General features: G+C 39.7%; 1 protein-coding gene across 1 annotated transcript; it reads left to right on the forward strand.

Moving 5' to 3' along the window:
- SIX4 (SIX homeobox 4) lies at positions 1–19,718 on the forward strand. The gene is made up of 3 exons (XM_026698647.2): positions 1–1,581; positions 12,028–12,731; positions 17,778–19,718. Exons 1-3 carry the CDS (start codon positions 656–658, stop codon positions 18,587–18,589), a joined length of 2,442 nt encoding a protein of 813 aa, XP_026554432.1. The 5' UTR covers positions 1–655; the 3' UTR covers positions 18,590–19,718.
- The last annotated feature ends 8,263 nt before the right edge of the window (positions 19,719–27,981 follow it).

Genomic DNA, 27,981 nt, shown 5'->3' on the forward strand with positions numbered 1-27,981 from the left:
AAGATATCAGTTGTAATATTTTGTTTGGCAACAAGAGCGGGGTGGTGGGGTGGGGGGGAAACGAGAGCACGCAGCCAAATCAAAACGCGGCATAAAGCCTCCAGGTAGAGGTATTTCACATTTAGAGGAGGAAGTCGTGCCGAGCTTAAAGCCGAGGGAGAGGGAGGAGTTGATTGACGGTTTCTATAGAAACACCGGATCCTCCGCCCCCCCTATAGGAGTCGACCAATCAGCGAGCCCTCCCGAATCCAGCCGACAGCTTCTGCTATTAAGAATATGTAGCAGGAGAGAGAAGCGCTGAGGAGTCACGTTGGGGAGGGAAAGAAGGAACGAAAGAACGAACGAACGAAAAGGAGGGGGAGAGGAGATCGGCTTTGGGGGGGGAGGGGAGAAGAAACTGCGATCCGTTTACACGAGCTTTGCTAGAACAAGCTGGCTTAATGGTTACTACGTGGCGGAGGGGAAACTTGATCAGCTAAACGCCAGCCGGGTGGCGGTCCGGGAAGAGGAGGAGGAGGAGCGGCGGGGGCAGCAGCAGGAGGGGTGTGAGCACTTTCCGAGGAGGGGGAGTGTAAAGGAAGGGGAAAAGGGGGGAGAAATCCGGGGAGAAGCCCCTCCACCTAACACCAAAGCCAGACCGGGGGCGGGGGGGGAGATGTCTTCTGTCTCTCCCACCACCGCGATTCCCAGCGTGGTGGCGACGATCAAGCAAGAAAACGTCCTGGAAATGTTCTGCGGCGGGACGACCGAGAAGGTAACCTCGGGCGGTTCGGCTCCCACGTCTGCACCGCCTTCTCGTCTTGCAGCGGCGGTGGCAGCAGCTCCTTTTGCTAGGAAGGAAAAAGCCAGGGAAGAGGAGGACGAGGAGGAGGAGGAAGCAGCAGCAGCAGCAGCAGCCGCCGGTAGGGTTGCGGGTCAAGTTCTACTCCACTCGGAACTTTTGGTGAGGAATCCGGCCGGGTCTCCCTTGTCCTCGCCTTCGCCTCGGTCGTCCTCCTCGTCGTCGTCGTCTTCCTCCTCGCCCCAGGCTCTGCTCGCTTTCTCCCCGGACCACGTCGCTTGCGTCTGCGAGGCTTTGCAGCAAGGCGGGAACCTAGACCGCCTGGCCCGGTTCTTGTGGTCCCTGCCCCAGAGTGACCTGCTACGTGGCAACGAGAGCCTGCTGAAAGCCCGGGCGTTGGTGGCTTTCCACCAGGGACTCTACGCCGAGCTCTACGGGATTTTGGAAAGCCATAGCTTCGACGCCGCCAACCACCCTCTCCTGCAGGAACTCTGGTACAAGGCGCGCTACACCGAGGCGGAGAGGGCCCGCGGACGACCCCTGGGCGCCGTCGACAAGTACCGCCTGCGCAGGAAGTTCCCGCTGCCCCGCACCATCTGGGACGGCGAGGAGACGGTCTACTGTTTTAAGGAGAAATCGCGCAATGCCCTCAAGGAGCTCTACAAGCAGAACCGCTACCCTTCCCCGGCCGAGAAGCGCAACTTGGCCAAGATCACCGGCCTCTCCCTCACGCAGGTCAGCAACTGGTTCAAAAACCGGCGGCAACGGGATCGCAACCCCGCGGAGCCACAGTCCAAAAGGTGAGAGAGCCGCGTGTTCGCGGGAACGGCTCCCCCCGCCCCGGAGCCTTTTAACTTCCACCAAAGTGGAGAGGCTGAGGAGTGGGGGGGGGCATGGCGGGAATCAGAGCAACTTATGTTTCTGGACATTCCCCTCGTAAATTCCTTCGAGAAAGGAAACTCGCTGCTCATGTTCAGGATCTCTCTTCAAATACGCTTTAAACAAATTATGCCCCCCCCCCTCCGTGACAATGACTTTAGGCAGCAAACCGAAGGTTAAAAACAGAACAGAGTATAAAATAACAGTAGCAATGTACTGTATGTAGGAGATCTAAAATCATTCCACTGCTAGATTAGACAAACCAACTTCGGGGGTCTGCTTAACTTCCTGGGGCAACGACCAAGCTTTAAGGCCTTAGGAAAAGCCAACAGGATCTGAAATGGCCAGCAGAGTTAGCAGATAGAGTCATGTAGTAAGACTGGGCATGAGCCCCATCCTCTTCTGAGTTTAGTAAATTCCACACTTCCCTTCAGTTTACATCCCCTTCCATTGCTTCTGGTACCTTCCCTACCACATGACTTCTGCCTTTCCTTGGAGGGATCACCCTCCTTTGCTGATGCCATCTCTTCCTCTGCCTTTTGGATTTCAAAGTGCTTCCTATATATTCTTGGTAAACCTCACAACATCCCTGCAGTGCAGGACATCTTTACTATCCTTCCTGTATTGTTGGATGGAATACAAGCAGCACAATCCTGAAGGCTACCTATGGAATTTGGGGGCCTGGCAAAGGTTAAAAAAAAAAACCATGGCTCCAAGGAAGGCACCTGGTTTGCTTCTTATGCTGCTTTCCCAAACTCTGTCCTTGGGCCTCAATTCCTAGGCCTCCCAGCCGCCATCCTTCTGCCCTGCTGCTTTCTAACCTCCCGCTCTGGCTTTGTTTCATTCCCACCAGAGCAATTTGCCTCAATCTAACACCTTGCCTCTTTCCTGCTCTTCCTGTTTCCCTCCCCTCTTGTCTGCCTTTCTCCCCTCTTCCCCCTCCCTTGCCCTCTGTCCTTGCCTGGCTTTCATTCCTAACAAACATGGCGCTTACCTTCAGCAGCCCCTTTCTTTCCAGTCTCCCACTCCCAGCAACCTTGGGCTTTTCTTCTCCACGTTTCTGCTGCTTACTTGCTGGATTCAAAGAAGGGATTGTTGACGGCAAACTAAAAGGTTGTTTGATCCTTTAGACATAATTTTCTCCCCATCTTCTCTCACAATGTGTCTCCAAGATATTCACCCCCTCCCCTCAATTTTCAGCTCTGGTTTCTTGTAATCTTTAAAAAAAATCTGTGCCTAAGGGCACAGCTTCCCCAGACTTTCTCAAATCTTCCTCTCCCTAATCCTCAAGAGTTCTTTGTAGCTCAGATCTTCTTGGGTCTAGTGCTTTTGTTCAAGATGTGTCCTCTTTCTGAAAAAATTAAACACTTTGTACCCTCTGGTGCTTTGTTCCCAGCACCTCATTGCCATGCTCTGCAACATAGCCTTATTCCCTCCTGACCAGCCTAGTATTTTGGGTCCACCTTTGACAGAAGCAAGGCCTTTACTCTAGGTCTTCAGCCTATCTTCTCCTTAACAGAGGTGGAAAATTCTGTTTCTTCCTAGGAAGCTGCCTGTGTAGATCCAGCATCCCTTATATACTTCCCTTTAATTACATACTTCCCTTTAATTATATACTTCCCTTTTATTTATATATATAAATATACATACATACATACAAACACACACACACATATATATAATATCCCATTCCTAGACCTATTTCTTTGTGTTTGGAGATTGTGAGGAAACTGTTTCCCCACTCATTTTGTTTGACAGTGTTAATTATTTCCCCAAGGTTTTATGTCGCCCAAGAAGGAAAAAAGTGAAATTTGAAGCTCATCGGCTGGGCTAGTAAGCTATCTCCCTCCCTCCCTCCCCCTCCCTTTTGGTTGGTGCCTTCTTTGCTCTTCTTGTTGTGAAACTTGATTCTGTGCTGATTTCGATCAGGTTTACGTCCTCAGAAGATGGGAATGAGGTCTTCCACAGTTTATGCTTCTAAGCAACCTGCCAGATGTCTTTTAACTGGCTTCTCCACTGGAGCCAGAGTCCTCTGTGCCTGGAGTGTCACATCATGCTGAGCCATAACGAGGTTTGATAATTTATGGTGTTGCAGTGAATCCAGCAGTTGCGAATATGCAAAGCAGGATTTGATACAATTTGTTTGTTCAGTCTTCCTTTGCAGACTCTTATCTGTAGGTCTCTTTATTTTCCAACCAGATTTGTGGACATAATTCCTGATGCTGCCAAAATCCCTTCTGTAGCTCCAAGGAACTGCTTAGGGCCTTCCAAATGCTAACCTTTTTAAAAGGGTTAGGGAAAAGTTGTCTGACAAGAAGTCACCCCAGATAGCCATCTGACTTGCAACAGCCAGGTGAGGTGACATGCCTCTACCCAAGTTACCCCTTCCCTCTTCCTTTTTAGAGGGACTGACTGAAGGCAGGAACAATTGCTGCCTCAAAGACCTCTGTTTTCAAGTAAGGGCACAATTGTGCTGATCTAGCCCCTTTGCGTCCTTGGAGCAAAGACATGAAATGCACAAATGGCAAGTCAGAAGTGAGGTGGAAGAGGGCCAGTCAGCAAACTCTAGCTAGGTGGAGGGTACCGAAGACATGTGGATGTTTGGACTTGCCACAGCTCCTAAAGAATAAAGGGGCTCAGGGAGGGGAGTGTATTGCGTTATGAGATAATTACCTTCTGGGAATTGCCAGGGCTTTTGAAAAGAGTTTTCCTTTGGTGGGTAAAATGATTATTAAGATCCCAGGTTTTTTCCATTTTAAAAGCATCCTTGTTTGTTTGTTTTCCAAAAGCTTGGAAAGGAGCCATAAACCAGGGCTAAACTTTATTGTGTAGGCTATATTGTATTTTCTCTTTTTATAAACAATTTCTTAGGAGCTGTTTGACTCATACTAATTGCATAAACAAAAATGCTTGCCATCCTGACCTATCCTTTATAATAACGCTTTTCCAAGGACAAGCCAAGGCATCTCTTTGATTCCATCCATCCACTTGATCAGTTGTCTTCCCCTTCTATTTCTATCAATATTGCCAAGTATGATTTTGTGTACTGAAGAAATTGTTAAAATTAAACTAAATTAAAATTAAATTCTGACTAGCATGGGATGGGGCGCATGCATGGGTGACCCAGGGTACATGTGCGGGGTGTGTGCATGCATTTTGGGTACTCAGTGCCAAAAAGGTTAGCCCTCAGTAGCAACGTGGCCCCACAAGTTTTTTTTATTATTATGATTATTATCTTTTATTCATTAAACATGAAACTCAGTCAAATGAACATTTAAAAATGTATTACAAATATCATTGACTGGCGCTGATGATTGATACAGGTTGCTGCCAGCATCTTAGGTATCAACCAAGTATCTTCTTAGTACGGTATTATTATTAGTATTATTATCATCATTATCATTATCATTGTATACATTATATATTTTATATATGGCACAAGACAATTCTTCTCTCAGTGCAGCTCAGGTAAGCCAAAAGGTTGGACACCTAAACTATAGCATCTATAAGTCCAATCAATTGACTGGTTCACTGATAGCTACACTGATTGTAATGATCACCAGCCAATAACTGTTGGCTTGTGCACAGGGTCAAAGACACACACTATTTTTTATGTAAAAGCATAATCTCTCTGGCTATAGCTCTGAAATTTAAAAGAGTAAGGAGTTATCCCTGAAACATATAACCTTGGTTCATGCACTGAGCAAAGAAATTATATTATTCTATCAAACCTTATCAGTTGGGATATGATCAGTTAACGTGATGGATAGACCAAGCTACTAATATTTTGCATTCATAAAATAGCAATGAAATCAGCTGTGTAGTTCATAGTGTGGTTTTCTGAATCACGATATTTGACTACAGTACCACTGACTTGGGTTCAGATATTCTGAATCATAACCAATTCAAATTAGCAATTCTCAAAAGCTGAACCTCAAATTAAAACTGATATTTGTACATCATGCAAATTAACTGCTACATTTGCACCTGACTTCATTAGTATTGTGGATGTATTCAATAAGCTTTGTGGCTGGATGGGAAATTCAGCCTAGATTTCCCTGGTTTTATTTTGGAGGAGTTTGTATATTACAAATGGCTAAAATAATGATTGGTTAGTTTTTGGCTTTATGTGTGTTGGAAATAAACCTGCAGGACAAGTTGATAGTTCTGAGACTTCTTCAAACATAGACAGCTGGATTAATTTAAATTGTAGCTCACCTAACCATTGATTAATAAGTTGTATGAACATAGACACTCTAATCATGATAATTAACTGGCTCTTTTTGCCTTCCTTATAGAAATATGAACTGTTGTCCCTGTTCCTGTCTAAGAATAGACTGCTTTCAGCTGTTAGCAACATTCATGATATTATGAACTCTCTTGGAATATAATCAACTTCTCTCTTTTAAGAGAAGATAGCTACGTATTTTGCAGTGCATTAATTACTTATGGGTTAATTTTTGTATGTGTCTGGTGTCCTAGTCCTTTTAAAAACCTTCCTTAAGTGCTTTCCAGAAAATAGGTGGCTTCTTGTGCAGATGTCGATAAAATATCCTGAAAGAATTGCCCATACGAGAGTAATCAAACAGAAACAACTAATTCCTCTTTATTTGCAAGGCTATCCCCCTCCGATCTGCTTTGGCTACAGTAATCTTTTTCTTCCACTCCCCTGCTGTGCTGTTTCTTCTTCCCTTGAGAAATAGCCAGGATTGAAGGCAGCCAACACAATTTGGTCCTTCTCTCATAATGGTGGTAAATTCATCAGTTCAAGATGCCATTAGTAGACTGTTGTGCCTGAAACCAGCCACTGCCATTTGGGGCAACTTGATGGTCTGAATATTGCTTTACTCTACATCACTAGATGTCTATTGTGCTTATTACAAGATCTTCTTGGCTGCCATTTTCCTTTCCTTTTCCTACTGAAAAAAAAAAAGGCTATGGCTTAATAGTAGAAGCGATTCCACTTAATAATAGAACATAATGCTAGTTCCAGATTCTACCTCAATCTCTCCTGATAGGCTAGGAAAGACCAGTGGTAGGATTCAATTTTTTTTACTACCGGTTCTGTGGGCATGGCTTGGTGGGCGTGGCAGGGGAAGGATACTGTAAAATCTCCAATCAGAGGTGGTATTTGCTGGTTCTCTGAACTACTCAAAATTGCCCGCTACCGCTTCTCCAGAATGGGTCAGAACCTGCTGAATATCATCTCTGGGAAAGACGTCTTTTCTTTCTCCCCTTGATCCGAGAACGTGGGAAAGCCTAATGAAGCTGGCAGATGCAAAGTTGAGCAAAACAAAAAAAATCTCTATCTCACAGATGTCTTTATTTCATATTTATTTCCATTCCGCCTTTATTATAGTTTTATAAATAAGGCAGCGAAAATGCCTAATACTACTTTGTCCTCCTATTTTCCCCCCAACGACAACCCTGTGAGGTGAGTTGGGCTGAGAGAAGGAGGTTGGTCCAAAATTACCCAGCCAGCTTTCATGCCTAAGGCATGACTAGAATTCACAGTCTCCTGGTTTCGAGCCTGGGGCCTTAATCACTTGACCCCAATGACTCTTGGTCATGCTGAATTTACACAATTTGCCATTGAGAGTTGTGATGATTTGGTAGTTTTTAAAAATATCTTCTTGTAGTTCTTAAAGGGACCGGATCAAATCATTGATCTCATTGAAGAACTATTAGCTTGAATATCTGTGTTAAATGTCCATTTATAGAAATTCTCTACTAATGAATGGCAGATATTGCAGTATTGGTATCTTTTATGCAGTATCTTTCTAAAAGCACCTGGATAATGAGACAGAAGGCTGAGTGAAATGAATATTGTTGTACTGTATCCATGTGATATCTGAAAAAGACATGTTATAAGCACAAGCTGTGTGTGCTAGACACTCCTTTGCACAGGAACTAGAAGAACGGATAAATTTCACAATACTTTACTAGCATTGGAACCAATGCATTTAAAACTTCAGAATTTTTCTCCATATAGGCAAAAAATTCTCTGTCAACAAATAGAAATACATGTGTGGTTGGGCATTAAATGCATTATGTTGCAATTCCTATCAATCTATTATTTCTTTTTCATACCATAAATCTTGATGAGGCAGAATTAATCATACAATTCCCTGAACAATAGGTAGGAGTGCTTTTGGAGGTCCGTGCTAATTTAAAAACTATACAAGCAAGAAATTTATCATGGAATAGCAAGAGATGTATCCTAGCATTCTAAGAATATAAGAGTGACTTTAAATCTCACAAAATTAAAGAAGTAAAATTATCTAGTTTATTTATTTTTATGTATATCTAGAATTACTGTTTTTAATAGTTTTTGCCTATGTATTCAGAAAACAGAGAAACAGAGTTTTGCATATGCATTCAGGAAACAGAAAAGAATGAAACCAAGTTGTATTACTTTATTTATTCATTTGTACTGTAACATTATTTTATCCTGAAAGGAAATTGAGTAATTGATATGTACCATTGGTCAATTTTCTCAGCTTTTTTTCCAGAGCTGAGGTTCCTATGCTGATCTGGGCTGTGGATTGTTTATAATTTATTCAACAAATCACTATCCAGTGAATTTTTGCAACTCATTAAGCCATAAGGCTTTTTGCAAATCAAAATTGCTGGTTTAACATAGCACACAGTCAAAGCTAAACAAACCACAGTATCATTTATCATATCATGATTTATCAGATTAGGTTCACACATTGCTTGATTGTGTGACTAATCTAGTCTTGAGTTAGCCACATGCTGTAGGAATTCACCCATAGCGGATAACCCAACCACATAAAAATAACTGCAACATACATTTTGTCAAGGTCTTTTTTAGTGAGGGAAAATGTCAGCTTATTCCTTCATGAAAATTGTCTAATGTAAAAAGCTGCAGTAATTAGAAACGTTTCAACACTGTTGAAGGAGTAATACGATGCTTTGTCTTTGAGGAAGATGCTGTAGAAACACATTAACAATGTTAATCTTTGCAGTTCTTTCTTTCCTATGTACATACAACCAAGTGGTCCATGTCTAATGTCTGAAGCTGATTATGAAGAAAGTCTTTCTTTTAAATACACCTATTATCTAAATAGTTTGGATATAATCCAGTCAAAGTTAAGTGCTTTCAAGTTTTTATAGACCTCAGTTGAGAGAGTTAGGTATGTCCTTAAATCATTCCTTAAATCAGTGGAACTTGCGAAGTACTTAAATTTGGCTGGCTAATCAAACAACATAAAAACCTGTTTTAATAGCCTTATAAGAATAGGAATCCTCACATACATTTCTGTGTAAACTTTTGAAACTAGAAGTATAAATGGCATTTTAAAATATCAAGCATGCTTGTATTTCACAATCATGATCTGTCTCCTTTGAAGCTATAGCATTATTTTATTCCTTGAGAATTCCCTTTCTTTAACTTTTGGTCCAGATAACCATTTGTTTTTACTTGATTGTAAGCCAGCTAGAGTCACCTCTAGGCGAGATGGGTAACATAGAAATTTAATAAATAAATGTGTATTGAAATGTCATGGATATTCACACCAGTTGTACTTGCAAAGTTGTGTTTTGTACACTGTTAGTGTAGTCAGCCATGTCAGATGATTGTGATTGCCAACACTCTCTGCCCAGCTTCCCATAAACAAGATCAGTGGGAAAGCCAGCTGGAAATCACTTTTGTTCTCACTGCTTATTTGCCCGCCCATGGTCTATTTGTCTGTTTAGGTAAATTCATTTTCTAGCATATATTTCATTAGGTTTGCATTAACTATATTCTCCTGAAAATAGGATCCAGACATGTTTCAGTTTATGAAATTATTATAACTTGAATATAATACCTAGAGAAGTGCTTGCACAGATTCTGCACTATCTTAATTGAAATGTTTTATAACAAAGCATGTGGGAGGGACCTTGTTGCTCTAATGCAGGGGTGTCCAACCTTGGCAACTTTAAGACTTGTGGCCAGAATTCCTCAGCCAGCAAAGCTGGCTGAGGAATTCTGGGAGTTGAAGTCCACAAGTCTTAAAGTTGTCAAGGTTGGACACCCCTGCTCTAATGTGTCCAGAATAAAGCTTTACCCAACTTAAAGGAATCTTATTTGACCAGTTGTATGAATAAAGAGGATGATACTTTATTTCATCATCTTTTAAATCCATCTAAATTTGTGACTGTGTTAAAGTTGACTGTAAAAAATATGATTTCTGTAATAGAGCTGCCAAAGTCTGGAGTGCCCTACCTGATTCAGTTGTCTCAGCTACAAATTTTCACAATTTCAGTCACAAATTGACTTCCCTGGACCTTACTTCATACTTAAGTGGTCAGTAGAGGGGGTGTGCAATAATGTGCCTATTGTCCCTGTCATTGTATTTTTATTCTCTTGCTCTTGTTCTATTTTTTTTTTTTTTTGATAAATTCCAATAAATAAATAAAATAAATAGTGTGGGGAGGGACCATCTACATTATGAAATCCAACCACTTGCTTGGTTCAAGAATCCAACCATCTCTGACAAATGGGCAGTGTAACTTCTGCCCTTGAAAGGCTGGGCACCATTACTTTAGTGAGGATTTGGTTCAGCTGTATAACTGCTTCTAATAGTTGCATATTTTTTCCGATAGTCAATCACAGGTTGTCCTTCTATAATTTAAAACTATTTTTAATCTTGAACTCTGGAACAATAAAGAATAAGTCTTCCTGCCCGATGCGTGTCTTCATGTCCTGTTCGATGTTAGCAAAGCATGCTTAAATTGTTCACTCTCTGTCTTCATAAGCCTTTGTTTTTAATTCTCTGACCTTCTGGTTGCCTTTCTCTGAATTATGTAGTATTGATATCCAGAAGCGGACATAGTACTCAAGATAAAAAGTTTAATAGCTAATTTCAGGGTCCTGAATTAACCATGTTCCCTAAAAACCATGTACATTTTTTTTGTTCTTCTATGACAGTGATGGCGAACCTTTTGCATTCTTTTCTAATCTTAAGTACAATATATTATTGAATAAATTCCCCTTAAAGGATAGTTATTTTCTGCTGTAACAGAATGTTTTGTTCTATAGAACCAATTGCATGACATACTGTGAATGACCATATTAGAAGTTTATAAAAAGCAAGGCAAGTATGATAAGTCTATGAGTTTACATGAAGAAAAAAATAGTAATATTTCCATGGCTTTAAAAAGGGTGGGGAATTATGAGAATCTTGGGAAGGAAGCCAATGACATCACCAAGAGGGTATGCTAAAAGGCTAACATGAAATTTGCTTTTCCCATAGTAATGGCCAATATATTCCTTGGGCTTTTCATCACAACCCCAAGAGATATTTCTTAGTCAATCCCTCACTCATACATTAGTAAATAAGAAAATGTAAGGTTAGTGACTTGCTATGGCAATAATTGTACATGTTTGTGCCTGTGCCATTTTGATATCTGCTCCCCCAGTAAATTACATTTTGCTTTTTTGATCATGTGCATTGGAGGGGGTTTTTTTTGAAGCTCTTTGCAATCTTTTACTTTCTTTCTGCTTTTAAAACAAAACTTGTCATCCAAGCTACATTTTGCTTCTCTGAAACATATGATCTAGAACAGAAGTCTCCAACCTTGGCCACTTTAAGATGGGTGGACTTCAATTCCCAGAAGTAGCCAAGGTTGAAGACCCCTGATCTAGAAGAGCTCCAACATTTGTGATCTGGTGGGAATTTTGAGGAATGTTGGGGACAGTAGATTTAAAGAATCATGTGTCAGATTTGGCTTCTAAAGTAAGTCACTTTGCATACACCGGTGTGAACCTCTGTATAATATACTTACTGTACAGAATTCTGCTATAAAGCTGCAATTCTGGGCACATGGAAGAACATGGAAATAATGTTTGCTTGCTTCTTTCTTTGTTTATTTATTTCAGAATAGGCAGGCATGTCTCACCAAGTGGCAGTAGCTGATTGAAGTTGCCTGGGCTTGGAAGCTAAAGAGACTCAAACCTGATTAATATCATCAGGATTGTAGGCTAGACTGGGAAGTAACAGAACATGCTGGCAGAAAGCATTTCTGTATTGTTGCTGAGAAAACATACATGGATATTTGCATTTGGTCACTAATGATCAAACAAGTTGGAGTCTTTCTTTGCGTCAGAAATACATAGGATGGCAGTACCATGGTTGGGAAATTTTTATTTAGTTATTTTTTTCTTCTTCTCATATTCAGCTTATATATGGAAAACTGGAATCTTCATAGAGACTAATCTAGTGCTTTCTTCCTTGATCTGTTAAGTTTTCTGTGGATAGGATAATTGTTTCTCCCATCCATGAGAAAGGAATTCAGTAAAATTTTGGAATCCCCCAAAAGATATCACATTAATTCACTGTTGCTTCTCTCTTGATTTGTAGTGAGTCGGATGGTAATCCCAGCACAGAAGATGAATCCAGCAAAGGGCAAGAGGACTTGTCTCCACGTTCCCTTGCGAGCACCTCTGATGGTGGCACCAGCTTAAGCCTTCCTAGCCCAATGGAGCAAGTATATATGCAGCAACTTGGAAACTCCAAAATATCCTTAAGCTCTTCAGGAGTTTTACTGAATGGAAACCTAATGCCTCCCAATCCATCTGTTTTTCTTAATGGTACTTCTTTCATTCAGGGCCCCAATGGTCTCCTTCTCAATGGTCTTGGTGTGGGATCTTCTCAGGCAGTATCATCAAGTCCACTCAAAACATCACCCCATGCTTTGAGCAATGGAGTCTCCATGGGTGATATGTTAGTCCCTTCCTCAGAAGATGTGAAAGACTTCAAACTCCTCCAGACTTCTCTGTCCAATTCCATTGCGCCATCAACACCCACAACAACATACAGCCCCAATTCTGGGCCTGTCTCTTTCCCAGGCTTGACACCAAGCATGGAAGTAAAGAGGGAAGAAAGTGAAGAAGCAATAGCATCGCAAGACAGTGGCTCAGTAGTCACTTTTACCACTCCAATCCAAATCAACCAATATGGCGTTGTCCAAATCCCTAATTCAACAAACAGTGGCCAGTTACTTAATGGAGGCCTCAGTTTTTCTCCGATGCAGCTGCCCTCAGTATCAGCAGCAACTTCCCGAGGTAAAAACCCTTCGCTATATTAAATTACTGCTTTTTGTTATGAAATTAAGAATGTTGGAGATATGTAATGGCTTAGACCCTAAGGTGGCCCCTTTGTGTAGAAAAGGAACTTTTCCATGATCAGAAGGCACAGACCTGGTGGAGACTGGTACTGATGGGAAAACACCCAAATCCAGCAAAACAGATTTTTAGATGGATGATGGAGAATGAAAATTCAAACTTTCCCCATATCTAAAGGCTTCAGTATCTTACGGTCTACACTATTTATTTTTCTTTTGCCTATTTTGGCCATAGGACTAGCTTTGTCTTTGAGTAGTGGGAGCCATATAGATTAACGTTCAGTCCTACTTAGCCGGCTGCTCTTGGGTGTGGCAGAAGATACTGTCCAAGAGAGCAAATTTTTGGTTTAACAGATTTCATGTTTACGCTGGGTGTAGTTTCTATTTGGATGGCTTATCAAAACAAAAAAGCCCATTCTATTCAAAGTAGTTTGAATGATTCCGCTCAATGTTCGTTGTTTGCATTAGCTTATATAACACAAATCATTATTACCCAGGACATTAATTCATGCAAATGATATGAAGCCAAGTTTAACGTAATTCTCTTCCTCCTACAAACCTCCATTAAGTTGAGGTTTTACTGTATATTATTTGTTAAATGTTCACTTCCACCAGTTTTTCTGTTCATATATTTAGCGTGCACTAACATTTTTATTTGTTTTAATAATTGGAAAACTGCATCTTATATATTTGAAATGCGTAAGTACTGACAGATTCAATCTACTACATACTGTATATTCATATTTGGGAAGTGTGAATTTAATAGGGATACATTAAAATGTAAAGCAGATTAATTTACACAGTTATCACACATAATCCCTACAATTATGCATGGTGGGGCAGTATAATAATCCTTCCATTGCATGCCCATATTTGATCACAAAAGAGCTGGACAGGATCAGAGCTCATTAGTACTAGAAAATGAGATTATCTGATGAAAATTAGATTGGGAAATTAAAAAATATATATCCTGGAAGAAAGGACCGTAATCACTGACCACTTAGGTAATGTTGCCAAGAAAGTAACACAAACATACTAGAGACAGACTGTAACTGCTAGGAGTAGTACCAGTGGTAGATTTTACTATAATCCTTGGCAGATGAGATTTTAGCCAGAATGGTCTGGATAGCATACCAGTTTGCTATTACTATACAATTCTATTTGGTAATGTTTGATTATTTTTCAGTGATCTTGCTTTTAGGTGAGTATAAAATAGCAATAGCACTTAGACTTACCGTGCTTTACAGCAGTTTACAGAGTCGGCATATTGCCCCCAACATTGTGGGTCCTCATTTTACCAACCCTGGAAGAATGGAAGACTGAATTAGTCTTAAACTGTGTAGAATTGGAATTCCTGGAGTGAGCAGTGAGTTAGCCTGCAGTACTGCATTCTAACCACTGCACTAACACATATTACTATATCTACTAATCATGACACAGAGATCCCTAGTTCAGGGGTCCCCAACCCCCAGTCTGTAGACTGGCATTGGGCCATGGCATGCCAGCAACCACGCTTTGATGACCCGGGGCATGGCACAAAGGCAACACAGTCACATAAGTAAGAAAAGTCCCTTTAACTCCAACTTTGCCCCCAATGTCCAGTTACCTTCGGCTGGAGAAAAAGCTCTCCCAAGAACAATCTTTAAATTAAGGAAATTCAGTCCAAAAACAAAGTACATATAAACTGTAAAATAAAAATCCACACAAACCACGCTGCAGCAATTAACTGGACAAGGCAGGATAAGGAATTGCAAACTTCAAAGGCCAACAAAACACACACAGTTGGGAAGACACCAGGAACCCAGATAAGCCTCGGCCATAAAAGATAACTCACAATTTGCTTCCCACGAGTTGCTGTGTGCAAACTCCCTTTTTAAACACTGTGTTCCCAGGTGCAGCTAATGAAGGGAATCAGGGCCCTTTCCTCCCCATAAAGCCATGCAACTCATGTTGCTCCTTTCTCCGTTCCTCCCTGCATGTCCTAGGATGAAGAGGGGGTGGGCCTGGACCTTCCTCTGAATTCCCTCTGCCTTGCTTTACCTTTCCCCTGCTCTGCCCAGCCAGACTTTGCCCTTCCCCAGTTTCTTCTACAGCCACCAGAGCCACACTCCCACTCCCTGTCAGCTGCTTGGCCTCCCCCTCAGAATCCGACAGGGGCATGACACATGCCCAAACAAGCAAAGCCCCATCCACAGGATGCAGGCAACATGCAAAACCACACCCCCTCCAGTCCATGGAAAAACTTTTCTCCATGGAACCGGTCCCTGGTGCTCAAGGCTGGGGCCACTGCTCTAGTTGACATTAGCTCAATTTTCCTGAGCTTTACTTCTGTGTCATTTAAATATTTGAGAGCCGGTCCAGGAAGTCACCAGGAATCAATGCTGACTCAAAGGCGTGTGCGTGTGTGTGTGTGCGTGCGCGCACACACACACACACACACACACAAGTCATCCCTGGAGATGACTTTTAAGCTCTAATATTCCCTATGAACAGCTGAAGCACACTTGTGCATATGCAGTGAACATTTGCATTTATTCACTACTTTACATAACCCTGTGTTTGATACCGGTAATCATGGAGAAAGGCAAACTATGTACTATTAATTCCAGTACTATCTCTCATAAATCTCACCAAGCTCTGTTTTCTGAAACTTCATTGAGATTTGCCTATGTTCATATTTATCTTCTCCCTTTATATATCATGGCTGACTCTTTATAAGCTCTCTACCAAATATCCAATATTGGCAGTATTTACTGCGCTATCCCATGTTGGTGAAGTAAGCCGTACACCTCTTGTCATACCTACATTTTTAATATATCACGAGAGCAGTGTTTGAGATGAAGATCCATGACTTTATTCTCTGCGTCAGCTGTGATTTTAAGCTCCAATACTTTTGGCCAAGGTCAAAGCAATAACTGGATGGAAATACATTTTCCCATATGTTGCTAGACCTTGAAAACATGACTAAGCAATTCCCATTTCACCACTGTAATTTGTAAAAAAATATCTTGAAGGTATTCAGAAAAGGCAGTTTAACTCATTATCTGTGTGTTTATAGAACATAGAATTATAGGGCTCAAAGGGAACATGGAGGTCTTTTGGTCTAACGCCCTGCTCGAGGCAGGATTTGGACCTTGGGGCCTTCCAGAGACACTGAATTATTGCCCGCAGCAATTACGGGAATGAGTTAGAATTGAATTACAGTTCCAACCAACTCTCATAATTACTGGGAGTAATAATTCAACAATTAATCCTTAAGGCTGCCATAGTGATCCATAGACTTTGCACAAATAGACAAAAGCCTACAAGAAAAGTATGGTTGACTGTTTTATTATCAATTTGCATTATGAACATTAGAATCAATTAGATCAATGGACTATATGTTCATTGATCAGGAACTACGTGGTTGGTTGCAGAGTTAGCTGGATATTTAGACTAGATGTATCATTTTTGTCCTTCCCAAGGAGCTGGGATAGGCAAGTGTTGTTTAGTAATATTAAATGTATTGTTGCAGGATGTAAGTTCCAAGTAAAGCTTATAATTATTACTACTATTATTTATCCCACTCTGTGTGTGTGTGTGTGTGTGTGTGTGTGTAGGACAACTCAAGGTGGCAAACAAGGTTGTGCTGAAAGTGAGCACCCTGGCCCAAAGTTATCTAGTCGGCTTTCTTGTCTAAGGGATGCCTAGAACTCAGAGACTTCTGGTTGCTAAGCCAGCACCTTAACCACTACATTGACCTAGATTATATATAGGAAATCCAAAGGTCAGCTTCTACTAATGCTGATAGTTCAGCAGTAGGACCCATGTTTTATATGCAAAACGTCCTTTGGCCTCTTCAGCTAGAAGAATCATGAGGAAATCCTGGGAAGGAGCTTTTTTGCTTGAAAGTTTGAAGAGTTTTTGCTGCTTGGAGTAGATTATATTACCTAGATCAGCATTTCTTAAGCTTGGGATATGTGGACTTCAACTACTAGAATTCCTAGCAAACGATAATTGACTATTTAATCTTGCTTCTATTGTAATAATGGAGAATTTGTTACCTGCTATAGACAGGTTGAGCTCCACTAATCCTCGTCTATTCCAGGTAGAGAAATGTAAGCCAGCAGGTGGGAGGAATGTAGGAAAGGCAACTTTTCTATCATTCCTGTTGAATTTGGAAAACAAATCAACTTATTTTAATTCTACAACTTTTTCTATATTTTTTTATGATATGGAACAACTCTACTCCTTGATATCAAAGTTGCTATAATTAAACAACTTTCATGGGATTATATTGTCCTTCACATTAAAGTTGCCAAGTTTGGAGACCTCTGGATTCAGATCTTAGCTTTTTTTTAGTATTCCTTTATTAGAATAGAATTTGCATTCTGGTGTGTTGTCAAGGCTAATTTGACTGCAGCTCACATAATCCCAATGATACTGTGTGTGTGTGTGCGTGCTTGTGTGTATAAATACTGGATACTTTTCATAATTTAAAAGACACATCAAAGGGTAAGAAAACAAATTTCTGAAATTGAATTAAGTATCACAATTTCATTATTCAATTTTATTATTCAGTGCTTTTGGCTCAAACCACCATAAATGGAAAACAATGCTTTTCGTGTGATGAGGAAGCTATCTCTTGCTCTTTACATTTTATGCAAGTTTCAAGATAACACATGCTTGTTTATTAAATGTATATGCCAACAAATCCATATGGAGTCACGGTGGCATATAATAAATGAAACTTCAGTAGCAACAATGTCCATAAAATTATGGTCAACCATAATTATTAAAATAGCCGGTGGATGGGTCACACCTCAAAACGAAAAGCCACTTGAGGCTTAGAATGTTATACGAATAGCAAAATGTTTCCCCCTTTTAAGGAGAGAAGTTTTGTTTCAAAACCACAGGGAAAGATGAAAATTCAACTCTTAATTTAATTTTATACTGTCTCTTTAAAACTTTCTTTTGTTTTTATTTGTTTGTTCCTCCCCCACCACAGGTAGTCTTTCCATTAACCAAGGCACATCAAGCAATGGCACATTTACTACTGACTCTACGACCGCTGCCGCACAACAAGGGAAAGTGTTTTTTAGCTCCCTTGCTCCCAGCACTGTGGTGTACACCATCCCAAACACCAGCCAGGCAGTTGAGCCGGTGAAACAGGAAGGACTGGAAACAAGCCTGGTGTTTTCTCAAGTCATGCCCCTTGGTCAAAATGCCCAACTTCATGCTAATCTACCTTCAGACAACTTACCCAATGGGGTCATGCAGCCAGGAGGAGCCTCTTCCTCCTTAGTTAACGTGACTATATCACATAACTTTTCCCTTGGACCACCTTCTCTTTTAAATGCAGAGGAACTCAACTCGGCCATTTCTGAGAGCCCACCAATGCAACCCCCCACAACAAGTGGGCCGACTGTTGTTTCCATTAGTAATGCAAACTATGCAGCACTTCAGAACTGCTCCCTTATCAGCAGCCATGACCTGGTGTCCATTTCTCCAGTGCAGCCGGCACTAACAGGGATTGGTGGGGTAGCAAGCAATGACATTGGATCCCACTCCTCTTTGCAAGGACATCCTCATTTCACTCGAGAACAGCGGCTGATCCTGCAGTCGATTCCCACTCTAAAGGAAAACTTTTTATCTGATTCAGAAAACAGATCAGGAAGCAGTTCGATGATGCTGGATTCCAAAACCAAATATGTTACTAGCAATATAGTTGATGCAATCTGTGAAGAACTGGGGACAGACAAGAAACAGCTGGCTAAACTCCAGACAGTACAGATGGAAGAAGATATGCAAGACTTGTAAAAAACCAAAAAATCTTACGATTAATAATCTTGTATTTGCATTTCAGTAGAAAAATCTCTTCCTTTGAAGGCTAGAAGCACAGCAGTGGGTTTTTTTCCCCTCTAGGCACAAAGAAAAATAAAAAATGCACAGTTGAAGAAGAAACCAGTTTACTAAAAGGAGGTCTTCACTAAGAATACAGAATTGCCATGCAATGTTTGCATGAATGCTCACTTTTGTTAAGCCTGATCAAAAGGAATTGTACATGGCTGGAAGGGAAATGCCAGTCAAATATGAGATGGTTTGGCTTACCCAAGTAGCTTCTTTGGACAGGGAAAGCATCAAGGTAATTTCAGAATGTTTATTAACCGATAGCTATCGGTTAGGAACAAGATTATCTTTTTAAAAATACTGGAACTAAAAGAGAAAATATATATTGGGTTTTTTTGGTCTAGATTCAATTTTACTTATAGATAGACGGAGGGCGTTGAGAAAGTGGTATTTCAGTTTTCAACTTTAAAGGAGTACTTTAGATAATACCTCACAAGCTACTGTTACCTTCTTTTGCAAGCACAATTGCAAATACTCTCTTTGGGGTGTGTGTGTGTGTGTGTTGTTAAAAGTTTTCCATCAGAATATCAATGTTCTGCACTCTCAATTTTTATAGTTTTGGAAAAGGTGCAAGTTTTCTTTGTCTTGTTTGAATCGGTGGGGGAAGGGAAGAAAACATTTTGCCACCTGAAATTATGCAACCTAGAATCCTTCGCTCTGCCACCTATGTAAATATTATTTTAATTGTGCTAATGATAATTGTTTTTATTAGTAGAATGATTCTATTTATAATCATTGGTGTCCATTTTATCATTTTGAGATATGATGAGCAGTTTAATTTATTTTTTTCTTTCTGTATTTTTGAACAGGAAATTATTTCTGCCTATTTTTTAAAAAAATATTTTCCTGATAAAGCTTCATTAATGGATTTTCTTTCTTTTTTTGGACTAGACTTGTATTTGAACAAATACAGTTATAGGCTTTGGAACAAACACTTCTGTTTTAATTTTAGATAATTTTACAAATTTTGAGGCTGCCTGCTGCTTGTTTGTTTTTTTTAATCCTATGTGCCTTTATTCCTAGTGGCCTTGAATCAGGGGTCCCCAAACTTGGCAACTTTAAGACTTGTGGACTTCAACTTCTTATGGGAGTTGAAGTCCACAAGTCTTAAAGTTGCCAAGTTTGGAGACCTCTGCCTTAAATCTTTGTTCTAACCAGCACAGCTGTCAAGCAGTGAAAAGAATCTGCCTAGAACAGTGGTAAATTCCTCCTTGTTGGAGGTTTTCAAACAGATTAGTTATCCTACAAGGATGGTTTAATTGAATCCTGTACTGAAGGGAGGGTTGGACTAGATCAGGGGGTATCAAACTCATGTTGTCACGGTGGCATCGTGATGTATCGGGACTTTCCTCCCCTTTGCCAAACTGGGCATGGGTGTGGCCTGTGTGTGGCACATCTGGCCCATAGGCGGGAGTTTGACAGTCCTGGATCCAGAAGGTCCTTCCACCTCATGTGTTCTATGATTCATCAACATAGGAAAAGAGAAGTCTATCTGGCAACAATCAAAACAGTGGTCCTAATTCCTTTACATATGCAAGATCCCCTTGAAAACTCCATTGCTCTGATAAATAAAGGATGAGAGATTTCCATAACAGTAGATGTGAAATAAATACAGGATACCTCTGACAGATGGTATGTTGCTTATAAATATTCAAAATATTTTCCGTTCTTCCTCCGTATTCCATCCCCAACTTGTTGATTTGCAGTGGTTGGCAAAGAGAGCTTATGCTGTCATTCACTCAGCCTTTCTGCATGTTGGAATGTGCATGCAGGTCTACAAAAAGATGACTGCAATATACCAAACTCAAATACCTTGCTTCATCACTTTAAAGGTAGTAAGAACCCTTGAGAACCTTCTCTTTTGGGGAAATGACTAAAAGAATCACAGATGTATGAAATATCAGAAGAAATGCTAAATCCTTCTGTATCGCTAGAAGTTAAATTTCAGATAAAACAATACTGGTAGTATTTTAAAGTATTGGATTTGGATAAACATCAGTGATACAACTGAATGTAGGAATCTCCTCCAACAGAGTGCTTTTTATGATTGTGTTCATGCATGAAAGCATTCTCCTAATCTTATTTCTAACTTGTCTCTTTTTCCAATATACCAAAGACGATAACAGAGGATAGCAAAGAGGATAACAGATAATCAGAGTTGGAAGGGACCTTGTAGGTCACCTAGTCCAAGCCCCCGCCCAAGCGGGAGACCCTACACCATTTCTGACAGATGGCAGTCCAATCTCTTCTTGAAAGTCTCAACTGATGGCGCTCCCACAACTTCCAAGGGCAAGCTGTTCCATTGGTTGATTGTTTTCACTGTCAGAAAATTTCTCCTTGTTTCCATGTTAAATCTCTCCTTGTTCAGTTTCCATCCATTATTGCTTGTCTGGCCTACAGGTGCTTTAGAAAATAGCTTGACCCCCGTCTCTCTGTGGCAGCCCCTCAAATATGGGAAGACTGCTATCTGCCCTGGATGATCTGGTCAAGTTATCTCAAGAACCTCTGCAGAAATAGAACATGTCAGCAGTTGCTGCCTGTGCTGCAATTGTTATTAAATGATTAAAGGGGAGTGGAGAAACACATATTTGGAACATTATTTGTAAACAATTGTATGCTTAGGAAAAACAAGTACTTTCCAAATCCACCATACAGCAAGAACCCAGAGGATAACAAGCTATTTGTTTTAAGTCAAAATTCTTCTTCCCTCTTGTTTGATTTAATAAGGTGAAAAAGATTGCCTCACTAGCTTTTAACTATCTGCCTGGATTGCCAGTTAGTGCTATTCCCATCAATTGAAAAATCTTACCAAAGTCTGATAGAATGTGCATATAGTAGAAGGAAGCTTTTGATGTATGAATGAGAACTCTCAATTGCAGTTGTCTTCTTGGGGTGTTCAATATAGACATTTTACTTGGATCTCTCATGTTTATTGCTTTTCCTGCACATAGAAAAAAATGAGTTTCATAGCTAGTTTTTTATTTGGCAGAAAAATTGCTTTCCTATCAATATCTAGTTTTCAAACATAAAATGGTGTAATCTACAAGAAGCTGTATCACAGGATTCTGCTGCATCTGTAAGTGCTTTGTTTAAGTTGCTGAAATGTAGAGGTCCATCTTAAATGAATAAAATAGGAAGTTAAATGGTTGCACCCAAGACTGTCCAGAGAAAACCATCTCTGGCTATTTTCATCTGAGAGAATAGCTGCAAAAGCGGCGGGTGTGTGTGTTAGAGTAGTTTTGATTACTCCGATCAGTAGTATTCCTACTATCAGAGAGAGGCTGAGCCAGGTAGTTAATTGATCATCTGTTCTGAGAGGAGTAAGTTGTCCTGTATTCGCTCTAAATTAATGCAATTTTGTAATTTCAGTAAACTTGTAAGAACAGTATCAAAGTTGTCCGGTTTGGTAGTGTACTGTAAGTTTATTCTATTTAGAGTTATTTCTCTAGTAATATAGAAAACTTTAGTAAAATTGTGGAAATCATATGCCTGTAATTCAGAAAGATTATCCTTTCCACTTTAGCAGCGCTTCCTATTCAGAAATCAGTACAGCTTCCCAAGATGTAAAAGAATCTGTTTAAAGAAAAATAAAACTTATGAATTGCTGATTCCCATAACCATTTTTGAAATGGGAAAATGCATTAGGTAGCAGGCCACTTCACTGTGCAAAATGGGGGGGAGGGGGGGGCAGGAAAATTGCCCACATGATGGATTTTTCATCTCAGAAATCTGTATGCACTTTCCAGTTGCCATGAATGCATCCTAGAAACTATGATTTAAAAAAAAACCCAAACAGATTTGGAATTCCCAACTTGAAATAATTGTCTTGAAAAAGATTCCGTTTCAAGACTTTCAAAACACTGGAAGTTTTTAAAGAGAAGTTGGATAACCATTTGTCTGAAGTGGTGTAGGGTTTCCTGCCTAGGCAGGGGGTTAGACTAGAAGACCTCCAAGGTCCCTTCCAACTCTGTTATTCTATTCTAATATTGAGAAGACCACTAAGGTCCTCTCCAAATGTGGCATTCCCACCACAATTCTACCTACCTATGTGGTCGCATGCAGCTGCCAATACTGTTGGGTCGAAGAACTTCTGGTTCAGCAATGGCACTGCAGATATACTTGCCTTAGCCCAGCTCTCTTCCTTTCCCACCTGAGGTTAAAAAGACATCAGGCCACAGCATCGTTTCCCTGTCTTTGTAACATGAGGAGGGAACAACTGTGCAATCACTCTTCATGGTAATTGGTCATTTTAAAAGAAACAACTTATGAACACATGACACATGAACATTTTAAAAGAAACAACTTATGAATACTTGTGACGTTAGGAAACTAGTCAAAGAGTAAGTTTCTGCATTCCCCAGTTACTTAGCTGAAGGGGATACAAGAGCTGTTCAACCAAAAAAATCTTAGGGCTCTATGAAATGGTTTGTGATAGTTTGGAGGTGATCATGATGGCTGTGCAGAAAGGCTCTGTGGTAAATGATAAATGTCTTGGTTTCAACCATGCATGCTACTTTGTTCCAGGCTGAACACTAAATCATTTTGACCGCTTTTTATAGTTACGGCTGGATTTCTGTTTGCAACAATTATGTATCCAAAAATGAGCACTCTGTCATCTAAACCAGTGGTTCCCAACCTTTTCTTCACTGTGGACCTCCTTTAAATACCTTTTGTGGCCACGGATCCCCAATTCCTGATTTAAATTATAACATTTCTTCAAACCTTTTTGGACCCCCTGTGTCAATATTACGGCCCCCAGGGGTTTGTGGACTATAGATTAAACAGAAAATCCATTCATTCTTTTTACATATTACATCTATACTATATGAGAAAGTGGAAGGAATTGGGTGACATGACAACAATTGAGCTTTTAATCATATTTTGTTCCAAATTTTCTCCAGTATAAGTTGACTTGTATGAATACTGATTAATGTTGAGATATTTGCAATAATGCAATTTCATCTGGATTCCATTAATTAAAATCTAGATATTTTTATTAGTGTATCATATTAAAATATATTTTAATTCCCATTCAAGCTACAATCCCATACAATGTCATGGTCATCAAAAATTATTTGGAAGAAGCGTTTCACAATTCACACGAGCATAGCGGATCTCGGCTATTCGTTTAAAGCAGTCTTACCTCTTTTCCAGCCTTCCAGGTAAGGCTGAATAAAAGATTACACTTTTTAAGGAGTGAAAACTTATTGGGACACCTAAATAGTCACAACATTTTGTCAGGCTTGTATTGACACCGAAAATAGTTGAGTTGCTTTATAGTGTAATTTATTTTCTCTGTTATATTTTGCCCAAATGAAAAAGAAAAATTGAAAAATGTAGCATTCTGCAGCAAAGATATCGATAAGAGTTAGAAGGAGCCATTTGGATCATCAATTCCAATCCTATGTTTAGTACAGCGACCCAGATTAAAATATCCCTAATAAATTCAGCCTCTGCTTTAACTAATCTTTCCTTGGTAATGGGAATTAATATTTTTCCTACTATGAAAACAGAATGCAAGTTTAACATGTTCAGTACATTGCTCGTTCCCTGATCTTCCTTAGTGCCTTCCTCTAAATCTGTTCCAGTTTATCTAAATCCTTTATAAAGTGTGGTGCCCAGAACTGGAGAACATTATTTAAGATGTTGCTTGACCAATGCAAAATAAAGAAAAACTGTCAGCTCTTAATTTGGAAACTTTCTTCTTTTGATTCAGCCTATAAGGGTCTTTTGTCTTCTTTGCAGTAATATCAGACAATCATCTCATAGTATTTCTTATCAATTATAATCCGAGGGATTTTTTTCCCCCCATAAATAATATTGCCAATACTACATATTTGATTTCTGCTTTGTCTTTGCTTCTGTTACATTTCATTCTTTGTTTTCAACACATTTCTTTAACTTCTTCAGATTATTTTGAGATTTAGGTGTGTGCTTTTTGGAGAATATTAGCTTTTTTCTACAACCTACTGTTGTGTCACCCACAAATTTAACAAGCACCACCATGTCATCATCCAAGTCATCCATAAAAGTATTGAACAGTTGTGGGGCCAGTGTGAAGCTTGTGAAATCCTACTCAGCCCCTTTCAGTTTAATGTGGTTTGCTAGTGAAGAATGTTAAGTTATCCTTTGATCATTATGTATATCACATAGTAACCAGCCTTCAGTAAATGGCTATTGTCCAACTTACTACAAGTAAGCAAAGATCTGTTTGTGGGAGGAATAAAGCAGACTTTCTCTGCTGTTATCAGGGGAATGCATGTTACTAGAGGTAGTGAAGGTTTTGAACTATGCCTAAGCTGTTTCTGCAGTTCATCACTCAGCAGTCATATCTTAAAAGGATAGATTGACATGTTTTCTAAATTTCTTGTAATATTTTAATAACTTAATTTTATACTTCTCAACGTAATCAAGAAAGAAAAGCATGTGAATATTTCAGTCAGCTTGGACTGTGTCTGTTTGTTGCCCACAATTGTACGCCTGGAACGAAACTTATTTTGGTAAATCAATATGGTTTTGATTGTGCCTTATGACAAAAGAAGAAAATTACATGGAATGTACATGTTAGGAGGCAAGTGTGTTGCTGTACTGTTAAGGAATGATGCATTGCATTTCTGGAGAGATGTTGTGCTTTGCTCCCAAACCAAAGAGATTGGAAAATATGTATGTATGTTGTACTGAATAGAGCAGTGTATTTCAGCCTTTGCAACTTTAAGATGTGGCTAGGAGTTGAAGAACACCTATCTTCAAGTTGTCACAGTTGAGAAACATTGATGTAGAGGTTTGTGCCTGGAAAATTGTTTTTGTTTGTTTGTATTCTGAAATGTGAACTTATTTTTCTAAACAATATATACTGAATAAACTTTATATTTATAAATGGCTTGTGTTGCTATTTTCCATGGTAAAGCAGGACATCTTAAAGATGCTCTTTTCAGGATAAACTTATACAACAGTTTCTTCTGAGAAAAATGAGCAAGAGAAATTGTTCACCAAAAATGTTTTTATTTGTCCACTGTTCTGCAGAACAGTGTTCTAGGTATCAAAAGTTATTAAATCATTTATTGCAGCATTTTTAACTGTTCTTATAGAAACACTTCTGTAGCAGTTACCTACTACAAAACTCTGATATATTCTTCCGAGTCCCAATCTATACATGTCTAAAAACAGGCAACTTCAAAAAAGAAATCAAAGATCTTGTAAGTTGGAAAACAATTCATTTTCTCTGAGAAACATACAAAGTACTAATGTAGTACAGAACAATCTGACAGGAAAAGTTTCCAGTATTTGTTTTTAATTAAGGAATCTCTAATTTTTAAGAAATCATGGAGCACTCTGGCTCATAGGTTGAAAGCTGTTATTTTCATTTAAGTTGAGTGACAAATAAAATATCATACAAATCTCCCATAACAACTACTTCTTTCTCTGTGTGTCAAATATGAAGCAGTTTGGGGTTTTCTACAGAATGGATGGATTGTGCAGAACTTCATGGGTGATTTAGTCAAGCCTCCCATTTGCTGGGATCGACTAAATCATTCCTGACAAATGGCTATCCAACTTCTGCTTGAACACCTCCAGATAGAATGGGTTTATCATTGTTCTAGCCAGTCTGTTTCACTGCTTTACAGCTTATGCCTCTTTATACTCAAGTTGGTCTTTTAATCTGGTCTCAGCTGTCCCATTTCATCTTAGGTGGGGTAATATATATTTCATCTTAGGTGGGATTATCTGTTGATGAACACTGTCAGATGAAGACTATACAGAAGCCTGATGATGGCAGATGAGATTCTGCCGAAACGTTGCTACAACTTTAAAAGCACAACTACAATGACGTGGGAAAATACCCGAACATAGCTGAATTTTATATATATATATATATATATATATATATATATATATATATATATATATATATATATATATATACACACACACACACACACACACACACACACATACACACACATACATACATACATACATACATACATACATACATACATACATTATGGTTATAATTCCCCTTAGTGGTGGGATGCTACTGGTTTGGACCAGTTCACCAGAACTGGTAGTAAAAAAATCTTCCTCCCACGATCAGCTGAGAGGAAGAATAAAAGCCTGGACAATCAGCTGAGAGGAGAAAGAAGAGGAAAAGCGCAGGATCAGTCCTCCCTCCCATCCCTGCGCTTTTCTCTTCTTTCTCCTCTCAGCTGATTGGCGCTGCAGGCCTCAGCTGGTGTGGGAAAAGCTGTGCATTTGCAATCACCGAAACTGGTAGTGGAACAGGTAGGAACCCACTGTTGCCCTTAGTCTTCATTTGCAAGCAAAATGTGTCCGTCTTTAACTATTTCTCAGTGGACAGTAACTTCCAGTCCTCTTATTCATGACAGCTCTGTGAATCTGTTCCAATTTCTCCATGTCCCTTTTAAATTGCAATACCCAAAACTGGGCAGAGTATTCCTAGTGTGGTCTAATCAGTGAAATACGTAACGGAATTAATACCTCCTTGCAATCTAGAAGCAACGCTTTTGTGAATGCAGTGCCTAGACTGGATTTTCCTTTTCAGTTGCTGCTGGATTGCATACAGTAGTATGCTGGAGCCTGCTCATATCCACTTACAGGAGGAGCTAACTGTTAAATTTTCAGGAGTTGAGACTAGAGCTGCAATCAGTTTTTAGTAACTTGCAGTGCTGCAGCAGCAGTGAAGGAGCTATTCTTATACATTCATTATTTTACTCTACATTTATTTTACACCACTGATTGCAATGCCCTTATCCATCTGATTGGTTAATAGTATTCCATGCTCTTTGTTACCTAAAAACATAAAACTGCTTTGCTGGATTAAGTCCCTAGCCCAGTGGCCCCCAACCTTTTGGGCACCAGTGACTGGTTCAAAGTAACTACTTCGTCTCACTTGCCAAGTTTGAACTGCAGAGGTGCTTTGCTTATACAAAAATGTCTTCCAAATCATTTGCAAAGTGGGCACGTCTTACAGAAAATAAATCCTTGACTAGGAGCTTTTCTATCATGTAAACCAAGGAGAACGGCTTGAGAAGATTGTTCTAAAGCACAACTCTTTAAATCAGGCCTAATGCTTCCGTATCGGTATTCTTAGTTGGGTCAAAGATGGACAGGAAGCAAGTACCTTGCAGAGGTCAAAACACTGTAAAAATGTGCTCATATTTGTTACACCCATTTAAGTCAAGTATTCTTGCCCAGGCTTGTGAATAATCTCTTAACCTCTCACTTATGGTATCAACTCAGCTGTAGGCAGTGAAGAGAGAAAAAAAACTGTTGAAACTGGC

This window comes from Pseudonaja textilis, chromosome 1 (genome assembly GCF_049901715.1).
Source record: "Pseudonaja textilis isolate UNSWEBS1 chromosome 1, rPseTex1.2, whole genome shotgun sequence".
NCBI classification, from domain to species: Eukaryota; Metazoa; Chordata; class Lepidosauria; order Squamata; family Elapidae; genus Pseudonaja; species Pseudonaja textilis.